The sequence below is a fragment of the Sinohyriopsis cumingii genome, chromosome 7 (assembly GCF_028554795.1).
Source record: "Sinohyriopsis cumingii isolate HCF-2022 chromosome 7, ASM2855479v2, whole genome shotgun sequence".
In the NCBI taxonomy this organism is placed as follows: Eukaryota; Metazoa; Mollusca; class Bivalvia; order Unionida; family Unionidae; genus Sinohyriopsis; species Sinohyriopsis cumingii.
The window spans coordinates 17,972,621-17,997,526 of record NC_142967.1 but is presented as its reverse complement, the minus strand read 5'-3'; the positions used below and the strand labels follow the sequence as shown (position 1 = coordinate 17,997,526).

The window sequence follows — 24,906 nt, the reverse complement described above, 5'->3', positions numbered from 1 at the left end:
AAGGACTGAATTTTCTGTAAAATCAACTTGTCTTCTTGTAGTTCAATAAACCAGTCCCCAAACCTGTATTGATACATGGGCTATTTTTGTTTCTTAATATGTAATAAAAGGGACAACAATTTCCCATTTCTCTTGCATTCCATTTAAGATCTGAAACCAATGCTTCAAGCTACACGTCACTGTGTAATAGTTTCGCACCAAAGTTCAGCTCAGAGATTCGAAAGTTTTCTAGTCCAGGTTTCTGCTTAATATTCCAACCCCATTTTTTCAGATTTGGACATTTTGGATGGCGTGTGGGTTCAGAGCAATTACATAACAAATTTGGAATCTGCCGCCACCGTAAGATAGCTTACCAGTGGGCCTACCAAATTTTAACTAGGTTATATCGACTTATACCTGCATGAAGTCAATAGGTAACTTACTTATTTTCTCAAAAATGGCAAGTATTATAATCGTTATGTCTTTAACCTGCTGACAGACTAGACAAAACTCAGCATAGATGAAACCTGACCCGGTACTCGCCATTTGCGTTAATAGTCACATGACTTCACAAATCTCAAACAACGACATCAGAAGTCCAATAGTCACATGATATCAAGAACAAACTCCTTTTTAATGTTGTTGTACAAAATTTCAATTATATTAAATGAAAGTCTGATACTTTTTGTAAAAACCAGAAAGAACATATAATTCTTAACATATTTATTTCGAGAACAACTACAAGAAACTTGGCCAGTCTGATTCGCCAAGCTGAGTAGTCTGGTTACCCGCTTCGTACGCTCCCTACGTGAGAGAGCACATGTTAATGTTGTAATCACGTGATACAACAAAACTCCGAAGTTGGTCTCGGAATAAATATAGAGAATTTTGTGCTCTTTCGTTTTTGTATTTTTATTACAACCAGTATACGGTTTTTATTTTAAAAAAAATTTCTACAATATTTGAAAATGACGGTTGTGAGATTCTGTGTGCTCATGCGACATGCTATCGAAATTGCTAGTTTTATCCAGCTCAAAGTTCATCAACGTATTAGTTTCATCATCTTTCAGCAGATTAAAGACATAACGATTTTAATACTCTAATAATTTCTGATAAAATAAAAAAAATTCATATTGATTTCATGCAGGTATAACTCGATTTAACAATGTTTAAGTTTGCTAGCCCATCCGCTAAGGGACTATGCTTTAACACCACCATGCTGGTCTCTTGTGATGCTAGACTGGTTTTCATACCTTCCATAATAATAAAAAAATATGAATATCGAGCTGTCTGTGAAACAAAAAGTCTACTAGATGAATCTAATCCACTGAATGTTTGGATTGTTTGAACAAATATATTTATGGCAACACATAAATAATCCATACTGCAACCTCCTAATATTCTGATTAGAAATCGATAAATTAAACTCACAATCAGATCAGTTACGACTCAATTACGTAATTGTTTCGAGCGTCACGTTGTGGGGGAAAATTCCCGGGTTTTTCCCGACTTTCATCAATATTTGCAAAATTCAAGGACTTTTCACGGTCGGGAAAAAAATTATCATTTCTCCCAACTTTCTCCCAATTTCCCGGTACAGTGGGAACCCTGTTTAAAGCAATTTGAAAAGCAAGAACTTTACTGAAGTGACACAAGAAATACAGTTTTTGGCATAAAATTACAAACTCACTGTGTGGAAGTGACTATATTATGTTACAATTAATAAAGGTGTCAAAAATTAGTTTTCATCTTTTCTCAATCCCATACATGTGAGACAGTTTGTGTATGAAAGAAAGTTATGTGGGATACCTCTATCAAATATAAGAACATTTAATGACATGAGAAAGTTATGTGGCATAGCTCTATCCAATGTAAGAACATTTAATGACATGAGAAAGTTACGTGGCATAGCTCTATCCAATGTAAGAACATTTAATGACATGAAAAAGTTAAGTGGCATACTTCCATCCAATAATATGAACATTTAAGGGCATGATTTCTTATCCCACACCATGCATATGATTCATTCCATTATTATTTATCCCAAGAGCCCAAGAGATATTACCTTTCTTCTTGATGACTGCAGAAAACTTTCTCTATGGCTAGTGAAAGACATGCTATTGATTCTTTGTCTTGTGTGTTAGATATAGTACCTTTCTTCCCTATATGTCATGACTTAGGAAAACTTTCTCTATGACCAGTGGAAGAGATGCTATTCAGTCTGATTAAAATAAGTTCTCCACTGTCCTATGTGAATAACTGACAGTGACTGCTTAGGGGTCATGTTCTAAAGACTTTCATTAATACCCTAACTGCTAATTTTATCAGCCAATCTGATACAGTCTTATATCTTTATGTCTGTGAGACTGTGCATTACGTCTGAGAAGCATCAAAGTGTACAGAACGATTTGATTCATTTTCATATTTCTGAAAGATGTATTTCTATTGGCCACTTCAAAGGTCACCAGAACATGACCACTAAGTGGCTGCTGTCAGATCTTCACAGTGGAGATCTGATTTTAATCAGATTGAGAAGCTATTGATTCTTTGTCTTGTGTGTTAGATATAGTACCTTTCTTCCCTGTAATGTGATGACTGTGGAAAACTTTTTCTATGGCTATTGAAAAAAAAACTATTGACTCTTGGTCTTGTGTGTTAGATATATTACCTTTCTCACTTGAATGGGATGACTGAAGATGTGAGATAAGTTGGTACGAAACTTTCTCTATGACTAGTGGATGAGATGCTATTGATGCCATTGTTTCCCTGACAAAGGCCTTTGAGGTCAGGATTTTTGTGTCAGGATCTCCATCTGCATCCATTGGGTCTGGAATAAATACATCATGAGCTGTACAGCACATTCATGATAATGCAAAATAGCAGGCTAAATATTGTAGGTCAGAATGTAAGTCATTATACAAGTTTTTAAAAACAGTTTTCTAAACAATGTTAATACAAATTCAAATTAAATGTGAATGACATGCAAGAATGGACTTATTTGTGATGCAAGAATTTTGAATACGCCAACAAACTGAGGAACATATGTAAAATTAGTATCACATGAAATACAGTTTAAATGTACAATTTTGACTTTTATTCCAGTACAACTGATCGCACAAGTTCTTTTTACAACTTATATAAAATTTCCTGGTGGCCCATATATTGGCATGGAATATTGTTTTGTTGATGGAAGAAATATGAGAATAAATACAACCAGACCCACTTGAAAGATTTACAAGAGCTACCAAATCACTTTAGACGGCAATCAAAATTTAATGCTATTCTGGAATGGTAAAGACTGTAAATGTAATATCTGTAAATAATACTCCCCCACCATGATGATGACAGCTAATGTTTGTGTCAGTGTTTTTTGTTTCTCTGTCCTTGCTGTATGTACTGACAAGTGCCCTACTGTTATCTCCTTTCTTTTTAAGCAAGGCACAAGCTACATTGCAGCATGCTTTTACAGTTCTAATTTGGTGCTTCTGTATTTAATTTCAATTTCAATTTTTAGCAGTAATCTTTGTGGTTGAAATTATCATATATTGTGGTTTTCATTTATCACAATATTAAATTCACTTGTAATCATTGCCTTTTAAAATGCTTTGCTTGCTCTGTTCTAAGTTTTGCATTGTGTGTTTTGTCCAATTGTATCAATGTATTATGCAGTGTTTGTATGTCTTGCAAATCATGCTTGTTGTAATGACTCATCTGATTTATGGAATGTCAGTAAAAAGTTCATCAGTGCTTATGCTGAATTGTTGTTTTAAATCAATCCAATGTTAAATAAATCTTACAATACTGTAAGATTAACCTCTGTAGAAATGAAAATGTGAATTAGCTTAGTAATTAAAAAAGTTGCCCTGGTGATTTCAGCAAAAGTTATAAGCTGTTCACACCCCAAAACCAAGCTTGTGCTGTCATAAATGGAGTGGTGATCATCTCGTTAAAGGAAGGTCATTTGAATGGGCAGAGGGGAGGTCATTATAAGCAAAGATGGTAGAAATGCCCCTTCATTTCTATCTAACGAGGAGTACTAAATGAAAACAAAGACAACTATTGTAGGATTTATTATAAAAATACCACTGTATAAAAATTGATTTTAGAAAATGCTTTCAAAAGCAATCAAATTGTTACAAAGGTCAATATCTTAACTACACAATACTCAGATGTATTGAATAAAACAAAGAAGGTACTTTTATCTTTCATTTCACAATGTCATTTTGTGACTAAAGGATACAGACATGCAATTATCATATGAATAGATCAGGCATATTTCATGTTTTGCTCATTAAAGACAAGATAATATGAGAATAAAATACAGGAAGAGTATCATCATTACTTGGAATAAAAATCATGAAGAAGAGCACGAAAAGGAAGACTGTCTTAACTTGATATGAACATCTTGATTAGAAGCATTTGGTGGTACAGTGAATATCTTGATTGGAAGAATTCAGTGGTACAGTGAATATCTTGATTGGACGCATTCAGTGGTACAGTGAAGATCCTAACTGGAAGCATCCAGTGGTACAGTGAATATCTTGACTGGAAGAATTCAGTGGTACAGTGAAGATCCTGACTGGAAGCATCCAGTGGTACACTGAATATCCTGATTAGAAGCATTCAATAGAAGAGTGAATATCCTGATTGGAAGCATCCAGTAGTACAATGAATATCTTGATTGGAAGCATTCAGTGGTACAGAAAATATCTTGACTGGAAGCATTCAGTGATAAAGGGAATATCTTGATTCGAAGCAATCATTGGTGCAGTGAATATCTTGATTGGAAGCATGCAGTGGTACAGTGAATATCCTGATTGGAAACATGCAGTGGTACAGTGAAAATCCAGATCAGAAGCATTTAGTGGTACAGTGAATATCTTGATTGGAAGAATTCATCGGTACACTGAATATCTTAATTGGAAGCATTCAGTGGTACATTGAATATCCTGATTGGAAGCAGTGGTACACTGAATATCTTGACTGGAAGCATTCAGTGGTACAGTGAAGATCCTGACTGGAAGCATCCAGTGGTACACTGAATATCCTGATTAGAAGCATTCAATAGAAGAGTGAATATCCTGATTGGAAGCATCCAGTAGTACAATGAATATCTTGATTGGAAGCACTCAGTGGTACAGAAAATATCTTGACTGGAAGCATTCAGTGGTAAAGGGAATATCCTGATTGGAAACATGCAGTGGTAGAGTGAAAATCCAGATCAGAAGCATTTAGTGGTACAGTGAATATCTTGATTGAAGAATTCATCGGTACACTGAATATCTTGATTAGACGCATTCAGAGGTACAGTGAATGTCCTGATTGGAAGCATTCAGTTTCAGTGGTGCAATGAATATTTAGATTGGAAGCAAGCAGTGGTATAGAGAATATCTTGATTGGAAGCATTCAGTTTCAGTGGTGCAATGAATATTTAGATTGGAAGCAAGCAATGGTACAATGAATATCTTGATTAGATGCATTCAGTGGTACAGTGAATATCCTGATTGGAAGCATTTAGTGATTCAGTGAATATCTTGATTGGAAGCATTCAGTGATACAGTGAATATCTTGATTGGAAGCATTCAGTGGTACAGTGAATACTCTGATTGGAAGCATTCAGTGATACAGTGAATATCTTGATTGGAAACATTCAGTGTTACAGTGAATATTCTGATTGGAAGCATGCAGTGATACAGTGAATATCTTGATTGGAAGCATGCAGTGGTACAGTGAATACCTTGATTGGAAGCATTCAGTGGTACAGTGAGTATCTTTATTAGAAGCATTCAGTGGTACATATACACTGAATATTTAGATTGTAAGCATGCAGTGTTACACTGAATATCTTAACTGGAAGCATTTAGTGGCACACTGAATATCCTGATTGGAAGCAGTGGTACAGTGAATATCTTGACTGGAAGCATTCAGTGGTACAGTGAATATCCTGATTGGAAGTATTTAGTAGTACAGTGAATATCTTGATTGGAAGCATTCAGTGGTAAATATACATTGAACATTTGCAGTGGTACAGTGAATATCTTGATTAGAAGCATTCAGTAATACATTGAATATCCAGATTGGAAGCATTCAGTGGTTTAGTGAATATCCAGTTTTGGAAGTAAGTAGTGGTACAGTGAATATCTTTATTAGAAGCATTCAGTGGTACATATACATTGAATATTTAGATTGTAAGCATGCAGTGTTACACTCAATATCTTAATTGGAAGCATTTAGTGGCACACTGAATATCCTGATTGGAAGCAGTGGTACAGTGAATATCTTGACTGGAAGCATTTAGTGGCACAATGAATATCCTGATTGGAAGCAGTGGTACAGTGAATATCTTGACTGGAAGCATTCAGTGGTACAGTGAACATCCTGATTGGAAGTATTTTGTAGTACAGTGAATATCTTGATTGGAAGCATTCAATGGTACATATACATTGAATATATAGATTGTATGCATGCAGTGGTACAGTGAAAATCTTGATTAGAAGCATTCAGTAATACATTGAATATCCAGATTGGAAGCATTCAGTGGTTTAGTGAATATCCAGTTTTGGAAGTAAGTAGTGGTATAGTGAATATCTTGATTGGAAGCATTCAGTGGTACATATACATTGAATATATAGATTGTACGCATGCAGTGGTACAGTGAAAATCTTGATTAGAAGCATTCAGTAATACATTGAATATCCAGATTGGAAGCATTCAGTGGTTTAGTGAATATCCAGTTTTGGAAGTAAGTAGTGGTATAGTGAATATCTTGATTGGAAGCATTCAGTGGTACAGTGAATATCCTGTTTGGAAGCATGCAGTGGTACAGTGAATATCTTGACTGGAAGCAAGCTGTGGTGCAGTGAATATCTTGATTGGAAGCATTCAATAATACATAGAATATATCCAGATTGGAAGTATTCATTGGTGCAGTGAATATCTTAATTGGAAGCATTCAGTGGTACATTGAAAATCCAGACTGGAAGCATTCAGTGGTATAGTGAATATCTTGACTTGTTATCAGGTAGACATTACATGACTACAGTAATGTAGGCCAAAATTATACCATCAATCATTGACCAAAGTCAAGCACAAAATATAAATTACATACATAAAATCTTCATTTTGTATTATCATCATTCTTGTTTAGAAATAAGTTATTTAAAGACCAGTATCAAACTGTTTAATCTGTTCTCACTAACCCTTATTAACATTCTTGAATCAGTGCTTTACTGACCAATATGCCAGATTTACTATCTGTTCCATAATGCTGTACTAGGATTTTAAGTCCCTTAATGCCAGAGTCTGCTTTTCCAGACATAAGTATATCTTTACTTCTTAATACCTTGTTTTGGTTTTATTTATTAAATTTATAACAACTTTTTTGGGGCTATTCAATTTTGCAGCAAAAGATCCCACAGGGCTAAATTTTTTGATAAAAGAGATGAAAATTGCACTCTACTTTTAAATTTTTTGTATTTTAATTCAACTAGTTATTCTGCCTTTTCTATATTTAATTTTGAAATACTGCTAAAACTGGCACGCTATCTTTATCCATCAAGCAAGTACATCAAACTCATATGTAACACTCATTAGTATCTCCATTAACATTTTCCCAACTCCAACAATCGGAGATTCTTCATAACTTTAAAAATAAATTCCCTTCATCAGTATCATCAGCCAATATTTTCCAAATTAAATCATCATATGAAGATGAATCATGCTGGGAATCAGCCATTTTGGGTTTTCTAGACTGCATTATAAATGCACATTTCTAAAACTTCCTTGATGCAATGTTCAAAACTATGACAGAATGCTTGTTCCAGGGCCCAATGTGCCAATCAAATTTAGTTTAAAGACCATTCATGTCCAACTGAAGAATCCAGAGGTGTAAACAGTTACAAAGAAAAGAATGTCATGATCAGTGCTATGATATTTTTCCAGTCTGATTTATGTCATGACAAGCATTTTAATATGAATGGCTGAATAAAAATTATATCCTGCACAGCGCATGTTTTCATATGTGTGACTTTGAATAAATTTGTGGGAGATTTCATGCACACCAAATGTCTTGTGAAATTCAACAAACTATAAATGATGAGTTAAAATTGATGTGTGGCACTAAATAAATCATGTACTAAAGGGAGTGGCATCAAATAGCAGCATTGTGTGGTAAAGTGGGTGACATCCTGGCAGCATTGTGTGGCAAAGGGAGTGGCATCAAATGGCAGCATTGTGTAGTAAAGGGAGTAGCATCAAAAGGCAGCATTGTATAGTAAAAGAGTGGCATCAAATGGCAGCATTGTGTAATAAAGTGGATGGCATCAAATGGCAGCACTGTGTGGCAAAGTGGGTGGCATCAAATTGGCAGCGTTATATGGCAAAGCGAGTGGCATCAAATGGCAGCATTGTGTAGTAAAATGGGTGGCATCAAATGGCAGCATTATGTGGTAAAGTGAGTGGCATAAAATGGCAGCATTGTGTGATAATGGGAGTGGCATGAAATGGCAGTGTTGTGTGGTAATGTGGGTGGCATCAAATGGCAGCATTGTGTGGTAAAGTGGGCGATTTGTACAAATTCAAAAAGCTTCATGCCATGATGAAATGGCAGCATTGGCTGATAAATGGAGTGGCATCAAATGGCAGCATTGTGTGGTAAAATGGATGGCATCAATTGGCAGCATTGTGTGGTCAAATGAGTGGCATCAAATGGCAGCAGAGTGGCATCAAATGGCAGCATTGTGTGGTAATGTGGGTGGTATAAAATGGCAACACTGTGTGGTAAAGTGGCTGGCATCAAATGATCAAATGGCATCCTTGTTGGGTAAAGTGAGTGGCAGGAAAAGACACTGTGTGGTAAAGAGAGTGACATCAAATGGCAACATTGTGTGGTAAAGTTGGTGGCATCAAATGGCAGCATTGTGTGGTAAAGGGATTGGCATCAAATGGCAGCATTGAGTGGTAAAGTGTGTGATTTGTACAAATTTGAAAGACTTCATGCCAGGATGATTTTTGTTCAAATTCTCTTCTTCAATTTTGGAGTTATTTATTGTTTCTTTTATTGAAGTAGCAGTGGCCAAATTTGACAGCAGACTGACAATGACTGAATGAAAGGCCTTCTTGCTAGGTTACTGTCAAATTTGGTCAAATATGACAGCAGACTGACACTGGCTGAATGAAAGGCCTTCATGCTAGATTACTGTCAGATTTGGTTAAATTTGACAGCAGACCAACATTAGCTGAATGAAAGGCCTATATGCAAGGTTACTTTCTGTCAGATTAAAATTATGTGCAATGTTTTTTGAGAAATCATTTAAGCTTTTATTACTGTTTTCTTTTGGAATGCTGACTATATTTGTTGATGGTTCTGCAGTTTTTGAAAAGTTATTTAAGTTTTATTTATCTTTTTAATAATGGTGACCACATCTGATGATATATTGGCATCATTTGTGCAAACATAGATAGCTTTCATTTCAGAATACTTTCTGTAAAATTTTGTGAAAACTCTGTTCAGCAGTTTTTGAGAAATTCTTTTGAACTAAGGAACAGTGGCCTTATTTGACAGTCACAATGCTTCTTGTCAAATTCGGTCAAAGTCTGTTCAGCACCTTTTAGCATAAGTCATTCAAAGGTTTTCTGTTTAATGATGGACTGGAACTTTTTGTAAAAAACCTTTATGTCGGGATGTTCCCTGGCAAATTTATCTGAAATGGGTTTTTGTAAAGAACTAAAAATATCAAAGTGTGTGGCAGACATGACAGACTCCTGGCCATACCATCAACCTCACAGACAACACATGACAGAAACAAGGCTACATTATAAACAACAGAGAACACATGACAGAAACAAGGCTACATAATAAACAACACAGATAATACATGACAGAAACAAGGCTACATTATAAACAACACAGACAATACATGACAGAAACAAGGCTACATTATAAACAACACAGACAATACATGACAGAAACAAGGCTACATTATAAACAACACAAAGAACACATGACAGAAACAAGGCTACATTATAAACAACACAGAGAACACATGACAGAAACAAGGCTACATTATAAACAACACGGAGAAAACATGACAGAAACAAGGTTACAATATAAACAACACAGAGAACACATGACAGAAACAAGGCCATATCATAAACTAAACTGTTTGCCAGATAAGCTAAGAAGTGAATGGGATTCTTTTTGCATTTATTTCTGACTGATGGTTAAGAAATGCTGAATGTAATAAAAACATATTTTACAATATTGCACATACCCATGTTAAGCCTAGATACAAGCTCTGGCAAGACTCTGGAAATGATTGTGTGTGGACTGGAGCTAGACAACAATGATAGTGCAGAACAACATGATTGCCTGAAAAGAAAAGAAATAGAAATGTGCTTATGAAACAGAGATGCATACTGGTGGCAATACCTAACAACCGACCTAAATTCAAATTTAACCAAGCTGTAACAAATGGAGTAATGGACAGATGGATACACTATGCATCAATGTAGTCGTTGAGCATTGAAAAAAAAACTTAAACACTCTCTTATACTCCAGCCACATCAGAGCATCTAAGGTACCACATATATTTGTTTAAAAGTCAAATCCAAAGTGCAAACAACACAAACCATAATCAGCTATCACATAATGCACTAGCAGGTTATGGTCTATGTTCCTTGTCCCTCTGAGTACTCCTAACAAAGTGCATAAACTTAAATCTACTGGCACATTATGTGGCAGCACATCTGGATCTGTGGAGTTTGCAGATGAACTCCACTTATATGTTGGTATATACAGCATACACATGTTAAAAATTTAATGAAATTCTGCAGGACCAGTCCAGTAACATGGGTGCTGATGAACATGGTTACAATTTTAATTTTCCTAAACATCATGATGCATATTATATACAAAATTTTACTCTTATTATGTGGGGTGGGGGTGAGTTAAAACAAATGGTGCATTTCAATAAAAACAAATCTGTTCACTGTCCACAAAAGAAAAAAAGAATCTTAATTTTACCGAACATCTGCCACAGTTGTCTGCACAGCACAGGTGAGAAGATTGTCTGCGATGTTATCTATGTCTGTTTCACTGAGTATGCCAGTGAGAGACAAGATTTTCCTAACACAAGTAGCTGCCAATACCTGTAGCTGAGGTTTAGTCTCAGACAGGAGTAATGTAAGGTAATGAGATAAGAGAGAATCCTTGTACATCACCAATGGATTTGGATCTGCAACAAAAAGGAAGAGACAAGGGTAAGAATAATTTTTCTTTCTTATCAGACTAACATCTGACATATTTAAAAAATATTGCATGAATCTTGTATTACTAATTTTTATTTATTCTGCAAATAAAATACAGGTATGTAGAGATACTAAAATTGTAAGTTGTGTCTATGATACATCAATATGACTTTCTTTAATTATCCCTTTCAGGCATGAGAATATAGAAACAAGCCAGATGTAACCTTCTTTACTTTCCCTTAGCAGGCTAGGAAATGTAGAAACAGGCCTGATGCACCCATCCAACATGTTAAAGGAATGTCAAAACAAGCCAAATGTACCTCCTGCATGCTACAGGAATGTAGAAACATGCCTGATGTGCCCTCCTGTTTGTTACAGGAGTGCAGAAACAGGCCTGATGTATCTTTCTGCATGTTATAGGAATGTAAAAACAGGTCTGATATATCCTTATGCATGTCATAAAAGTGCAAAAACAGGCCTGATGTACCTTGCTGAATGTAATAGAAATGGAGAAACAGGCCTGATGTACCCTCATGCATGTCATATGAGACAACTAATGGAAGTAACCTTTTGACCTGAGATCTGTCCTTTAATCATATTCACAATGAGAAGGTGTCTGACTTTTTACATGAGTTACACTGGTATACAAAATCTGACTTCTTATTTTTTATCATTTCTTGCAATTATCTTTGTTTTGTATGCCTTGTTGGAGATGCTTCTCCATTGTCAATCTAATGTAAAGACTCTTTTTCTCACATACAGCTTTAGTTCTTTAGCCTGGTGGCCACACTGCATTATTGGTACGTTCACAACTGAATTAGTTCTTTAGCCCAGTGGCCACACTGCAAAATCAGTAAGTTTGCCACTGAGTTAGTTCTTTAGCCCAGTGGCCACACAGCATTATCAGTATGTTCACCACTGAGTTAGTTCTTTGGCCCAGTAGCCACACTGCAATACTGGTATGTTTGCCACTGAGTTAGTTCTTTAGCCCAGTGGCCACACTGCATTATCAGTATGTTTGCTACTTAGTTCTTTAGCTTGATAGCCACACTGCATTATCATATGTTTGCCACTGAGTTAGCTCTTTAGCCCAGTGGCCACACTGCATTATTGGTATGCTTGCCATTGAGTTAGTTCTTTAGCCCTGAGGCTACATTGCATTATTTTGAAAAGTGATGTTTGCAGGGTTTTCCATGTTTAGTAATGGTGGTCATATCTGATGGCTAATAGGCATAATTTTTATAAATTCTAAAGCCATCAATACCAAAATGCTGTCAAATTAGGTCAATCATTTGCATATATTCTAAAGCAATTGTTACCAAAATGTTGTCAAATTTGGTCAATTATCTGTATAAATTCTAAAGCACTTGCTACCATAATGTTGTCAAAATTTGTCAATTGTTTTCCAAGTGGTTTCAAAGAAGTTGTTCAAAAGTATGTCTATTTTTAGTCTCAATGCTAAGAGATAACAAAATACTATGTTCGATTAAATCTTTAAAAACTTTTGGTGACAAAAACAAATTAACCAAGTGGAATCATTCAAGTTATGCTTTTTAGATGTATCCATAAATGGGTGAAATAATTAAAATAATTCATGCTTGTTTGTGTTATCATCCTTACAATCCAGTATAACTAACAACCTGATGTGTTATCATGCTAACAATCCAGTATAACTAACAACCTAAGCATTATCATGCTAACAATCCAGTATAACTAACAACCTAAGCATTATCATGCTAACAAGCCAGTATAACTAACAACCTAAGCATTATCATGCTAACAAGCCAGTATAACTAACAACCTAAGCATTATCATGCTAACAAGCCAGTATAACTAACAACCTATGTGGAGACCCTGGACCTTAAGATCAGTGCCAGTGTGCAGATGATCAACATGTTCACTGAAATGCAAAAACATACAAAACTGACTTGTATCTAGACAAGTTTCTGTGTCAAAAAATGCAAGGTCCAGTATTGAAAACTCCTTTACAGATGACAGGTGGATAGAATGTGTACTTTTTAACTGAGACCCTAAATGGTCATCTGTTCTGGAGAAGTAGCTTTTACAAGGTTTGCCATATTCAACAATATCTAAAAGTCCTTTAGAAAAACCCTATGTTAATATGACCATCCATTCAAAATGAGTAGTAACAAGAAGATTTTCCAGATTGTTCATCTCAGTGCATGTCTGATTGGTACAATTAAGATTGTTTACCTCAGTGCATGTTTGATTGGTACAATTTAGATTGTTTATCTCAGTGCATGTCTGACTGGTACAATTTAGATTTTTTATTTCAGTGCATGTCTGATTGGTACAGTTTAGATTGTTTATCTCAGTACATGTTTGATTGGTACAATTTAGATTGTTTATCTCAGTACATGTCTGATTAGTACGATTGTTTATCTCAGTACATGTCTGATTGGTATGATTTAGATTGTTTATCTCTGCATGTCTAATTGGTACAATTTAGATTGTTTATCTCAGTGCATGTCTGACTGGTACAATTTAGATTGTTTATCTCAGTGCATGTCTGATTGGTACAATTTAGATTGTTTATCTCTGCATGTCTAATTGGAACAATTTAGATTGTTTATATCAGTGCATGTCTGATTGGTACAGTTTAGATTGTTTATATCAGTGCATGTCTGATTGGTACAGTTTAGATTGTTTACCTCAGTGCATGTCTGACTGGTACAGTTTTCATTTAAGACCAACTACACATCATAAGAAGTCTTTAAGTGAAAACCCCATGTTTGTATTACTGTCCATTCTGGAGGATTAACAGTGATCAGATTTTCAAGATTGATGCCATGGAAACCATACTAGATTTCAGATCAGCACAATTTTAATTTAGGGACAATTAGACAGCATAACAAAGTCTTTAAAAGAAAACCCCACTTTAGTATGATAATCCATTTAGAAGCATTGGCAATAGGAAGATTTTCAAGATGGTCACCACGATGGCCATAACTGATGTTGGACGGGCAAAAAATCTTCCTGTGAAAATGACATGTTGATATGTTTATCCACTGAGGAATAGCAATAACAAGAATTTCAAGATGGACACCATAGTGGCCATATTGGATGTCAAATCAGTGCCATTTTCATTCAAGACCACCAAGATATGATGAGAAATATTTTAGTAAAAACTGTTCAGGAGAAGCTATTGCAAAATTTGAAAATGGGCACCATGACAGACATACTGATGCCAGATCATCAGAAGTTATTTTTAGTAAAAACTCCATTTTGATATGACCATCTTTTTAGAAGTAGTGGCAATACAAGATTTTCAAAATGGCTGCTCTGGTATCCATGATTGGTGTCCATGGGGTTACATTTTCATTCAGAACCAGTGAGAACTTGGGATTAATAAGTTTTCTGGTGATCATCCAAATAACTTTAGAGAAGAAAACCTGTACCAGTAGACACCAGACAAAAGGTCATTGCATGAGCTCTTCTGGTTTATGACCAGATGCAAGAAAGGGAAATAACTCTAACAACAAATATAAAGGCAAGAACTCTATTAAAAAAAATGTGACTTTTTAATATATATACAAAGTTTCATCACAAGCCAATGCAAAATTTAAGAACATCTGTGTCCACAAGATTTGGTTATATACAGCATTCACTTGCAAGTCAAAAGGGTACTAAGTAAAGATGGCAAGACAAGATTCATGTCAATCCATCAAAACTGTGGGACTCGTTAAACTACCAACAAAATTGTGTTTTTGACAGATGGATGGATGGGCAACTGCAACAACTCCTATATAAATGTTACAAACTGTGAACAAATATTGAAATACTGTTAAATGAAAATCAAATCAGGTAATCCACAGATGAATGTCTACTAACTTTCATTTCTCTAACTAAAGTGATATTTGTTTAAATATATTAACAAGGTTTCTGTTGAAAAACTCAAAAATGTTGAAATAATTGAAGTCTGGTATAATGGCCTGAAAATCTAATTAAATCATCCAATATGTGGATACTAATATGACAGCAAAGTTTCATTTGCCTATTTACATGGTCTTGTTAAGTCTTGCTAACTCATTTTCATTTGTCTATGTTGCATGGTCCTGTTCAGCCTCGCTAACTCATTTTCATTTGTCTATATTGAGTGGTCTCATTCAGTCTTGCTAACTCATTTTTATTTGTCTATGTTGCAAGGTCTTGTGCAGCCTTGCTAACTCATTTTCATTTGTCTATGTTGAGTGGTCTTGAACAGTCTTGCTAACTCATTTTCATTTGTCTATGTCACATGGTCTTGTACAATGTTATTGACACATTTTGATTTGTGTATGTTGCATGGTCTTGTTCAGTCTTGCTAACTCATTTTCATCTGTCTATGTTGAGTGGTCTTGTACAATCTTGCTAACTCATTTTCATTTGTCTATGTTGCATGGTCTTGTTCAGTCTTGCTAACTCATTTTCATTTGTCTATGTTGAGTGGTCTTGTACAGTCTTGCTAACTCATTTTCATTTGTCTATGTTGAGTGGTCTTGGACAATCTTGCTAACTCACTTTCATTTGTCTATGTTGAATGGTCTTGTTCAGTTTTGCTAACTCATTTTCTTTTGTCTATGTTGAGTGGTCTTGTTCAGTCTTGCTAACTCATTTTATTTTGTCTATGTTGAGTGGTCTTGTACAATCTTGCTAACTCATTTTCATTTGTCTATGTTGTGTGGTCTTGTACAGTCTTGCTAACACATTTTCATTTGTCTATGTTCAGTGGTCTTGTACATCTCTTACAAACTCATTTTCAACTGTCTATATTGAGTGGTCTTGTACAATCTTGCTGACTCATTTTCATTAGCATGTTACATGGTCTTGTTCAGTCTTGCTAACCCACTTTTATTTGTCTATGTTGAGTGGTCTTTTATATCTCTTACAAACTCATTTTCATTTATCTATGTTGAGTGGTCTTGTTCAATCTTGCTAACTCATTTTCATTTGTCTAAGTTGAGTGATCTTGTTCAGTCTTGTTAACAAGGTTCTCATTTTGTACAATCTTACTAACTCATTTTCATCTGTCTATGTTGCATGGTCTTGTTCAGTCTTGCTAAAATGGTTCTCAATTTCATTTGTCTATGTTATATGGTCTTGCTCAGACTTGCTAACAAGGTTCTCATTTTCATTTGTCTATGTTATATGGTCTTGCTCAGTCTTACTAACAAGGTTCTCAGCTAGAAAGAAACTGCATGCAGTGGGATAAAAAAAACAGAATAGCTTCCTTGTCCAAATTTTTTTTTTACTTACCCTCATCACCAAAGTGAAATTCTGCTGTGACTGTTATGAACCAGGACAGAACCTCAAATGTGTTCTTTTTTTGACTCATCTGTGAAAACAAAATTTTACATTTGTTTTAATTGTTTGCTGAAAAACAAAAACACAGCAAAGGAAAAAAGAACTATTTTAAAAGGAATATGAAACCAACAAATGAAAATGATTTATTAAAAACAGCTGGGTTACCTAATTCACTTGGAATATAGAAACGAGATGCATGCAAAAGCCATGACAATGCTGTTATCAGATATTCTGCTGATGTGGAAGCATTTGATCCCATTCTAGCAATCCACTACTGCAGTTCATCATTCCGCAGTCCTAATTTGATGTGACACTGTACTTTGGATACCAGCGCCTCAGCCTTGGAGGCTGGGTCTAGTTCCAAAACTGTCACTGATTACAAGTCAATGGATGCAGAGAGCCTCATCTTTGGAGATGAGGTCTAATTTTAATACTGTCACTGATTACAAGTCAATGGATGCAGAGAGTATCATCTTTGGAGGTGAGGTCTAATTTTAATACTGTCATTGATTACAAGTCAATGGACAAGGACAGCCTCATCTTTGGAACCTGGGTATAGTTCCAATACTGTCACTGATTACAAGTCAATAGACGAGGAGAAAATCATCTTTGGAGGCAAGGTCTAGTACCAATACTGTCATTGATTACAAATCAGTAGACAAGAAGAGCCTCATGTTTGGAGGCTGGATCTAGTTCTAATACTGTCATTGATTACAAGTCAATGGACAAGGACAGCCACAGCCTTGGAGGCTGGGTATAGTTCCAATACTATCACTGATTACAAGTCAATGGATGAGGAGAGACTCATCTTTGGAGGCTGAGTCTAGTTCCAATATTGTCACTGATTACAAATTAATGGTCAAGGCAAGCCTCATCTTTGGAGGCTGGGTCTTGTTCCAATACTGTTATTGATTACAAGTCAATGGACAAGAAAAGCCCATTCTTCAGAGGTGAGGTCTAGTTCCAATAATGTCACTGATGACAAGTCAACAGATGAGGAGAGACTCATCTTCGGAGGTGAGGTCTAGTTCCAATATTGTCACTGATCCAATGGTAGGATGCACTATGATATCTGACTTTGAATGATTCAATGTTAGGGTGCACTATGATATCTGGCATGGAATGATCCAATGGTATGATGTACTATGATATCCCACTTGGGCTGATATTATGGTAGGATGCATTATGATATCTGATTTGGAATGATTCAATGGTAGGATGCATCATGATATCTGACTTGGAATGATCCAAAGGTAGGATGCACTATGATATCTGACTTGGAGTAATCCAATGGTGGGAAGCCATATATCTGACTTGGAATGATCTAATGGTACAATACACTATTTGACTTGGAATGATCCAATGGTAGGATGCACTATAAATTCAAGCTTCTATTTCCATGGATGATATTTTTCAAGAGCATTTTGTATTTCCAGAGAAGAACCACTTGAATAATTTGAATAAATAAATTCCAGCTTGAAAGTATTTCTGGACACAACAATAATACATCTGATTCTGCTAAAATCTTACAGCACAAATGAATAACTCCTAGAAAAAGAAGATATATATAGTCCTCTACTTGACCCAAGGTCACAATTAGCATTTTCTATAAAAAAATATTACCAAATGGAAAATAACCTTCTGTAAGTTTCTTAATGTTTACAAAATAAAATCTTAGTTATAATTAGAAGGTATGTTACAAAATTATAATACAGATGTGGAATAGGTAGACCAGGTATCTTTATAGGGAAATTTCAATAAGCTAGACCCAGACCCAATATATATGTTTACTTCTATTAATAATAATCCTTATATTAAACCCGTACACATAGAGAATATTTTAGTTATGTATTAGTTGTTTAAAGAATTCTTTAAAAAAATCAATGATTCAGGTCAGGTGGAAAATGAACTTGATTTTAGACAACGTCAAGTCCAACATACAATGTTACATTATCAATAGCATATATTGAAATAAAAAAATTTAAACAAACATAACAAACAAAACAATGCAACTTAAATATACATAACAGGTTAGATGCAGTAGTATTGTACCAGGTGTGAGCCGTCTGTAGGTTTCTTATGTAGTACAGTCAGGTACAGGAGTACTGACACAGGATTGAGTTGTCTGTAGGTTTCTTATGTAGTACAGTCAGGTACAGGAGTACTGACACAGGAGTGAGTTGTCTGTATGTTTCTTACACAGTACAGTCAGGTACAGTATTATCACAGGTGTGAGCTGTCTGTATGTTTCTTATGTAGTACAGTCAGGTACAATAGTATTATCACAGGTGTGAGTTGTCTGTATATTTCTTATGTAGTACAGTTAGGTACAGTAGTATTGTATCAGGTATGAGTTGTCTGTATGTTGCTTATGTTGTACAGTCAGGTACAGTATTAATGTACCAGATGTGAGTTGTGAAAATAATGTACCCAGGGTCTCTTCAAAGTCCACATTCTGACATGAACTATTTCCTGATTTTGAATTTTGCAACAGATAAGCAAAGCTATTAAAATATCAGCATGATGAAGTTGAGACTTGATTATATTTTGGAATGCAAAACATGTTTTGACGTGGACGTATTAGTCTGAGTGTGTTTCTGCAACAATTAAAATCATATTCAATTATATTTTGGGGTGCATTGTACATTCTGATGGAGGAGAATCAGGTGAAGTAAAAGCCATGATGCATTTGGGTGCTTACCAAAGTACATTTAGAAGCTTGTTCCAGAAGCAGAGGTACACAGACATGTACCAGTCTACAACAGGAAGTATCTGATCCAGATGCTGCAGCACACAACAACTGACCAGTCAACAACATCATCTTTAGTTCTGGCTTCAAAAGATGCTGCTGACACTCTGAAATGCAACATTCTATTAAATAATTTGATAAACCTGCAGTACCTTAGCTTTTAGTCTGAAATGCTGAAATTAATTTTATACAATAAAGAAAAAGTTATAATTTATATATTCCCAACAAATTTATCATATTCCAGTTAAAACCTCTATAAAATTTAAGAAAAATAATTACAGTTTTCTTCAGGAAAATCATGCTTTAATCTCTGTAACAGGAATAAGAAACCAACAATTTCTTGGTGTCAGCTAAGGACTCATGGTACTAATTCAGTTCCCATAGTAAACTTATGCAAACACTATGATATTAAAAATTCAATAACTTTAAATTTCTGAGTGCTCATAATCAAACCTATATTTATCAGTATAGAAGCATCCTAGATGACAGCTTCTGTGTAGAGAAAAGAATATGAGCCCCTGCATTTTCTGGACTTACATGTGTTTGAAGCATGTGCTTTCAATTATGCACCAAAGAGTCGGGTGTTAATTTCAGTAATGAGTGTTCCAAACTCAAGACTGAAGTTCTATCAATAAAACAATGTCTCTATATATTTTTAGTCACATCAAGAATAAGCTCTCAAAAGATTCTTTTTACTAAAATTTATTTTTCATTATCAACCAATCCTAGCCAGCCAAACCCATATATACTCTATTTTATCTTCGCCCATTTCCAGACTGATTCCCATTTTTCCATACAATTTAGTACCATGTGTCATTAACAGTACATCATGAATTAATATCACCAAGTTATATATTATGTTGAGATCTTCAATAATCTTACAGAATCTATAACACCTGTAAAACAGAAGTAATTTGAATTGTTTTGTAATGCTGGAATATTTTCAGTATTAGCAATTGGTAAGAACTTTCTATTTGTAAGAGACATTTTTGTTTCACTCAAGAGTTTGAAAACATTTTAAGAAACATTGTGCTCTTAAAATAAAAAATACTTAAAATAAAAGATATAAAGATTATTGATACCTGATGAAAATAGTGTTATATAAAAAAAATCATTGGGGGCCTCATTAAAATAGGCAATTTAAAAAGTCATTGGGTGCTTCATCCAAACAGGTGATATGAAAAGTCATTTGAGGCCTCAATGGAAAATTATTGGGTGCCTCATTAAAACAGGTGTTATGAAAAATTATTGGGTGCTTCATCAAACAGGTGATATGAAAAGTTATTGGGTGCCTCACCCAAACAAGTGATATGAAAAATCATTGGGTGCCTCATTAAACAGGTGTTATGGAAAATTATGAGGCCTCATCAAAACAGGTGCTATGTAAAATTATTGGGTGCAACATCAAAACAGGTTCTATGCAAAATTATTGGGTATCTCATCAAAACAGGTGCTATGTAAAATTATTGGGTGCCTCATCAAAACAAATGTCATGAAAAATTATTGGGTACCTCATCAAAACAGGTGTTATGAAAAGTCATTGGGTGCCTCATTAAAATAGGTGTTATGGAAAATTATTTGAGGCCTCATCAAAACAGGTGCTATGTACAATTACTGGGTGCCTCATCAAAACAAATGTTATGAAAAATTATTGGGTGCTTCATCAAAATAGGTGATACAGTAAAACCTGTCATGAGCGACCTCTGCTATGAGCGACTACCTGTCATTTCCGACCACAATCATAATGCACGGATCAATTTTACTATATAAACGCTCTGTTATGAACGACCACCTGCTGAACGCGAACAGCGACCGTGATTTCTTGGCAAAATATGCATTTTGACACTGCTATGAACGACCGCATCGCCAAAAAAACAAAACAGATTGACACCACTGACCTTAACTTAATCCTTTGTAAACACTAGAGCTCGGGATAAATGTAGTATGCAACAAAGTGCACATTAAATAACACTATAGTTGAACAACCATATATCAAGATAAACACCTCCAACCATCATTTAATCCTTTGTAGCAAAGACTGCATAAATAGTAAAGATTGCTCTAATAAAGTATTTAAAAAGAATTTATCTTGCTACAGTACCAGTTTTGTGAAATTTACAACTCCAGCGTATGGTGTCATTTGTAAACTGCAGTAAACCAGACTAAAGTACATGTCACTAACTGCCATTGTAGTGCCAAAGTCATGTGAATAGCCAGTAAGAGTAACATCAAAGGGAGTAATGATGGATATACGCAGTCAATTTAGAGGTTTGTATTTTTTCTTTATCTTTATGAAAAACTCACAAAATGCCGGTAGTCCTTATGTCCCAGTGAAAAATCGTTTGAAAGGGCTTCAGTGTACGTTTGAGTACATTGTTTGTCTTTCCAGTTAATCCATATTGCCTGGAGGGTGAATGAGCTCATTGTCTTTAATACTAGTAAGTGAGAATCATTTCTGGATTTTTTTAAAATTGTTTTTTATTTCTTCTGTTAGTGTTTCACCAAGCCACCATCTGTTTACCTGTGTGCAGATGGTCGCAACCTTTGTTTGTCGAGCTATAACGCTGTTGATTTAAACTTCGTCTCAGAGTTTCTTGATGAGTTAATTATGTCTTTTGGTTTGATTCATTGGTACATAATATATATTTATTCCACATTTCCCCCAAACCTGATCAAAGCCGATAGTCTTTATAACGTCAACACTAATAACAATGGCAGAACCTCCGCTGAAAAAAAGAAAAATTTTAACACTGGAAGAAAGGGTTAATGTCATTGAAAGAAATGAAAAAGGGGAGACTGCTCGCAAAATAGCAGTCAGCTTAAGCGTTGGTAAAATGCAAGTTCAAAATGTAATCAAAGACAAGGAGTCCATTAGAAACGAATGGCAGAAAGGTGCACAAGCACAGAGGAAATATGCCACGGCACGACGGACAGTTTACGGAGATCTGAACGAGTGAGTATGGGAGTGGTTTTGTGTTGCAAGGAGTAAAAACATACCAGTAAGTGGAAAGTTGATTCAGGAAAAGGCAATAATTGAGATACATGTTCAGACCAAACAGCTGAGTAATACATGTCAACAAAGAAGTATAATGGATTTCTTAAAAAACAAGTGAATAAGTGTATAGAATAAGATATATACATCATATCTGTTTATTTTTTGTACATATTAATGTTATGCTGAAATATAAATTTTATTCTCGTTGTTTGATAGATGTATATCTTTATTATATAAAGATATTTTGAGAGGAATGCATGCAATATTTAAGAAGATTTATGAATAAAGGATATGATACATGTACAGTGAGTATGGTTATTATTTATTTTTCAACAATGCTAACTATTGACCCTGAAACCAGTCCATTTTCACACACCTCTTATGAGAGACCACCTGTCTTGAGAGACTGCTTCTGGTTGGCAGAAGGGGCGGTCTCTCATAACAGGTTTTACTGTATGAAAAATCATTGGGTGCCTAATTAAAATAGATATGGAAAATTACTGGGTGCCTCACCAAAACAGGTGATCTGAAAAATCATTGGGTGCCTCTTCAAAATTTACAATGAATCATAGAGCAGGTACAATGACACTTTCAATTTTTAGCTTAGGAAAAAATTCTATGCATGAACTGAAAATGATGACTTGTCTTAAGGTTTGATTATTATCTAGAAATTAACAGTTCAACAATTCATGAATCAGGCCTATAAACAATCTTCATACCTTTGTATCATGTCAGTTTGACTTATTTTGCAACAGTTTAATTACATTATTTCTTAAAATAATGGCATTCTAGATTTTTGTAAATCTTGCTCTCAATCCAACTCTTTCATGATGATCATAAACCTATTTAACATGTTTAATCAAAATCAGGTATGAAATGCTGTTTCTGAACAGGTAACAACCTCAGGTACAAAATACTGTTTCAAGACAGGTAACCAGCTCAGGTACAAAATACTGTTTCTGGACAGGTAACAAGCTCACCCAATCTTATATATGATCACCATATGTGCAAATCTCACTTATTTAAGAACCTGTGTAAGAATCGATATAAACTTATTTACTAAGTTTTGTCAAAATGTGACCAAACTTTGGTCTCAAGAGTGGTAACATGCAGATAAAAAATAACCTCATAAATATGTGTAGATCTTTCACCTGATCAAAGTCATGCAACAGCAAAATGATATAATTAACATGAAAACTGATCAAAATCTGATCAGAAATATAGCCTTCAGAAGGGTAACAATATCAGCCAATCTGAAGCAAGTAACATCTTCACCTCGTTACTAGGAATGGATTTAATTTATCATCTAATTTATCGAAGACCTTGATGACATAATCTTATATTTCAAATTTGATCAAAAGCATATCAGAAATATGGTCTCCAGAGTGGGGAAAAGTTCAGCAATCAGATGCAAGATCATTTAATTAATATGCATAGTCCCCATACAATATCCCATTAATATGCATAGTCCCCATACAATATCCAATTAATATGCAGTCCCCATACAATATCCAATTAATATGCATAGTCCCCATACAATATCCAATTAATTATGCATAGTCCCCATGCAATATCCAATTTATCCAAGATCATTTAATTAATATGCATAGTCCCCATGCAATATCCAATTAATATGCATAGTCCCCATGCAATATCCAATTTATCCAAGATCATTTAATTAATATGCATAGTCCCCATACAATATCCAATTAATATGCATAGTCCCCATGCAATATCCAATTTATCCAAGATCAGGATGATGTAAAACTAATTACCAAGTCTGATCAAAACTGGATCAGAAACTTTGTCTCCAGAGTGGAAGCATGTTCAGTCAATCAAATGCAAGATAAGCCACATGTGTCAACCTTGCTCATTATCCTGCTTGCCCAAGGTCATAACCATACAGGCTTACATATCAAGTTTGATCAAAACCAGAGTGGCAAAAAGCTCAGTCAATCAGTTGCAAGATTACTTCATTAATATAAATGAATCTCATTCTTTACTGAATTCATCTGAAATCCTAATGACATAAACCCATATTCCAATTTAATTGAAGTTAGATCTGAAATATGACCTCCAGAGTGATTACAAGGAATTGTTGATGGACGGACAATGAACAAAAGATGATGCAGGGCATTATCATAGCTCATTTAGCCTGTTAAATTGTATATTATATATAACAAATAACTTACAAATTTGAATGACCTTGCTACAATTATACTGTGTAAAGTGATGTTTAGTGATGTATACTGGTGTGATTCTGGCAGCACACAGGACTATATGGCTGAATTACACTCAACATCACAGGCAAAAAACGGGTTTAAGCTTCTGTACTTGGCTATTTCCTGCATGGACTCATAGCAGGTAAAAACTCAACCTGCCATAATTTGATTGCAGAATAACACCATACACCAGTGTAGCACAAACCTTAATGTATATGTCATACTTGGAAATTACCTCTTGTAGTGGAGTGCAATTCAGTGGCAGCTATACAGGCATGAGTGTAAAATCATCAATACACTTTTTCACTACTGTATCAATGTTTACAGAGGAAACAGCTGGATTTATCAAGATATGAAAAATGAAGATATTAGTGTTCTGGATGCATCAGCAAACTTCAAAATCAGTTAGG

General features: G+C 35.0%; 1 protein-coding gene across 1 annotated transcript in view; it reads right to left on the bottom strand.

The window, feature by feature from the left end:
- LOC149794792 (MMS19 nucleotide excision repair protein homolog) overlaps positions 1-24,906 on the bottom strand; it is a 128,110-nt gene that overhangs the window by 44,766 nt on the left and 58,438 nt on the right. The window contains exons 12-16 of the mRNA XM_089964444.1: positions 19,232-19,386; positions 16,483-16,561; positions 11,003-11,213; positions 10,251-10,348; positions 2,648-2,806 (exon numbers count right to left, since the gene is read on the bottom strand). Of these exons, the coding sequence (XP_089820570.1) occupies positions 2,648-2,806; positions 10,251-10,348; positions 11,003-11,213; positions 16,483-16,561; positions 19,232-19,386 (702 nt within the window). The remainder of the gene's footprint in view (positions 1-2,647; positions 2,807-10,250; positions 10,349-11,002; positions 11,214-16,482; positions 16,562-19,231; positions 19,387-24,906) is intronic.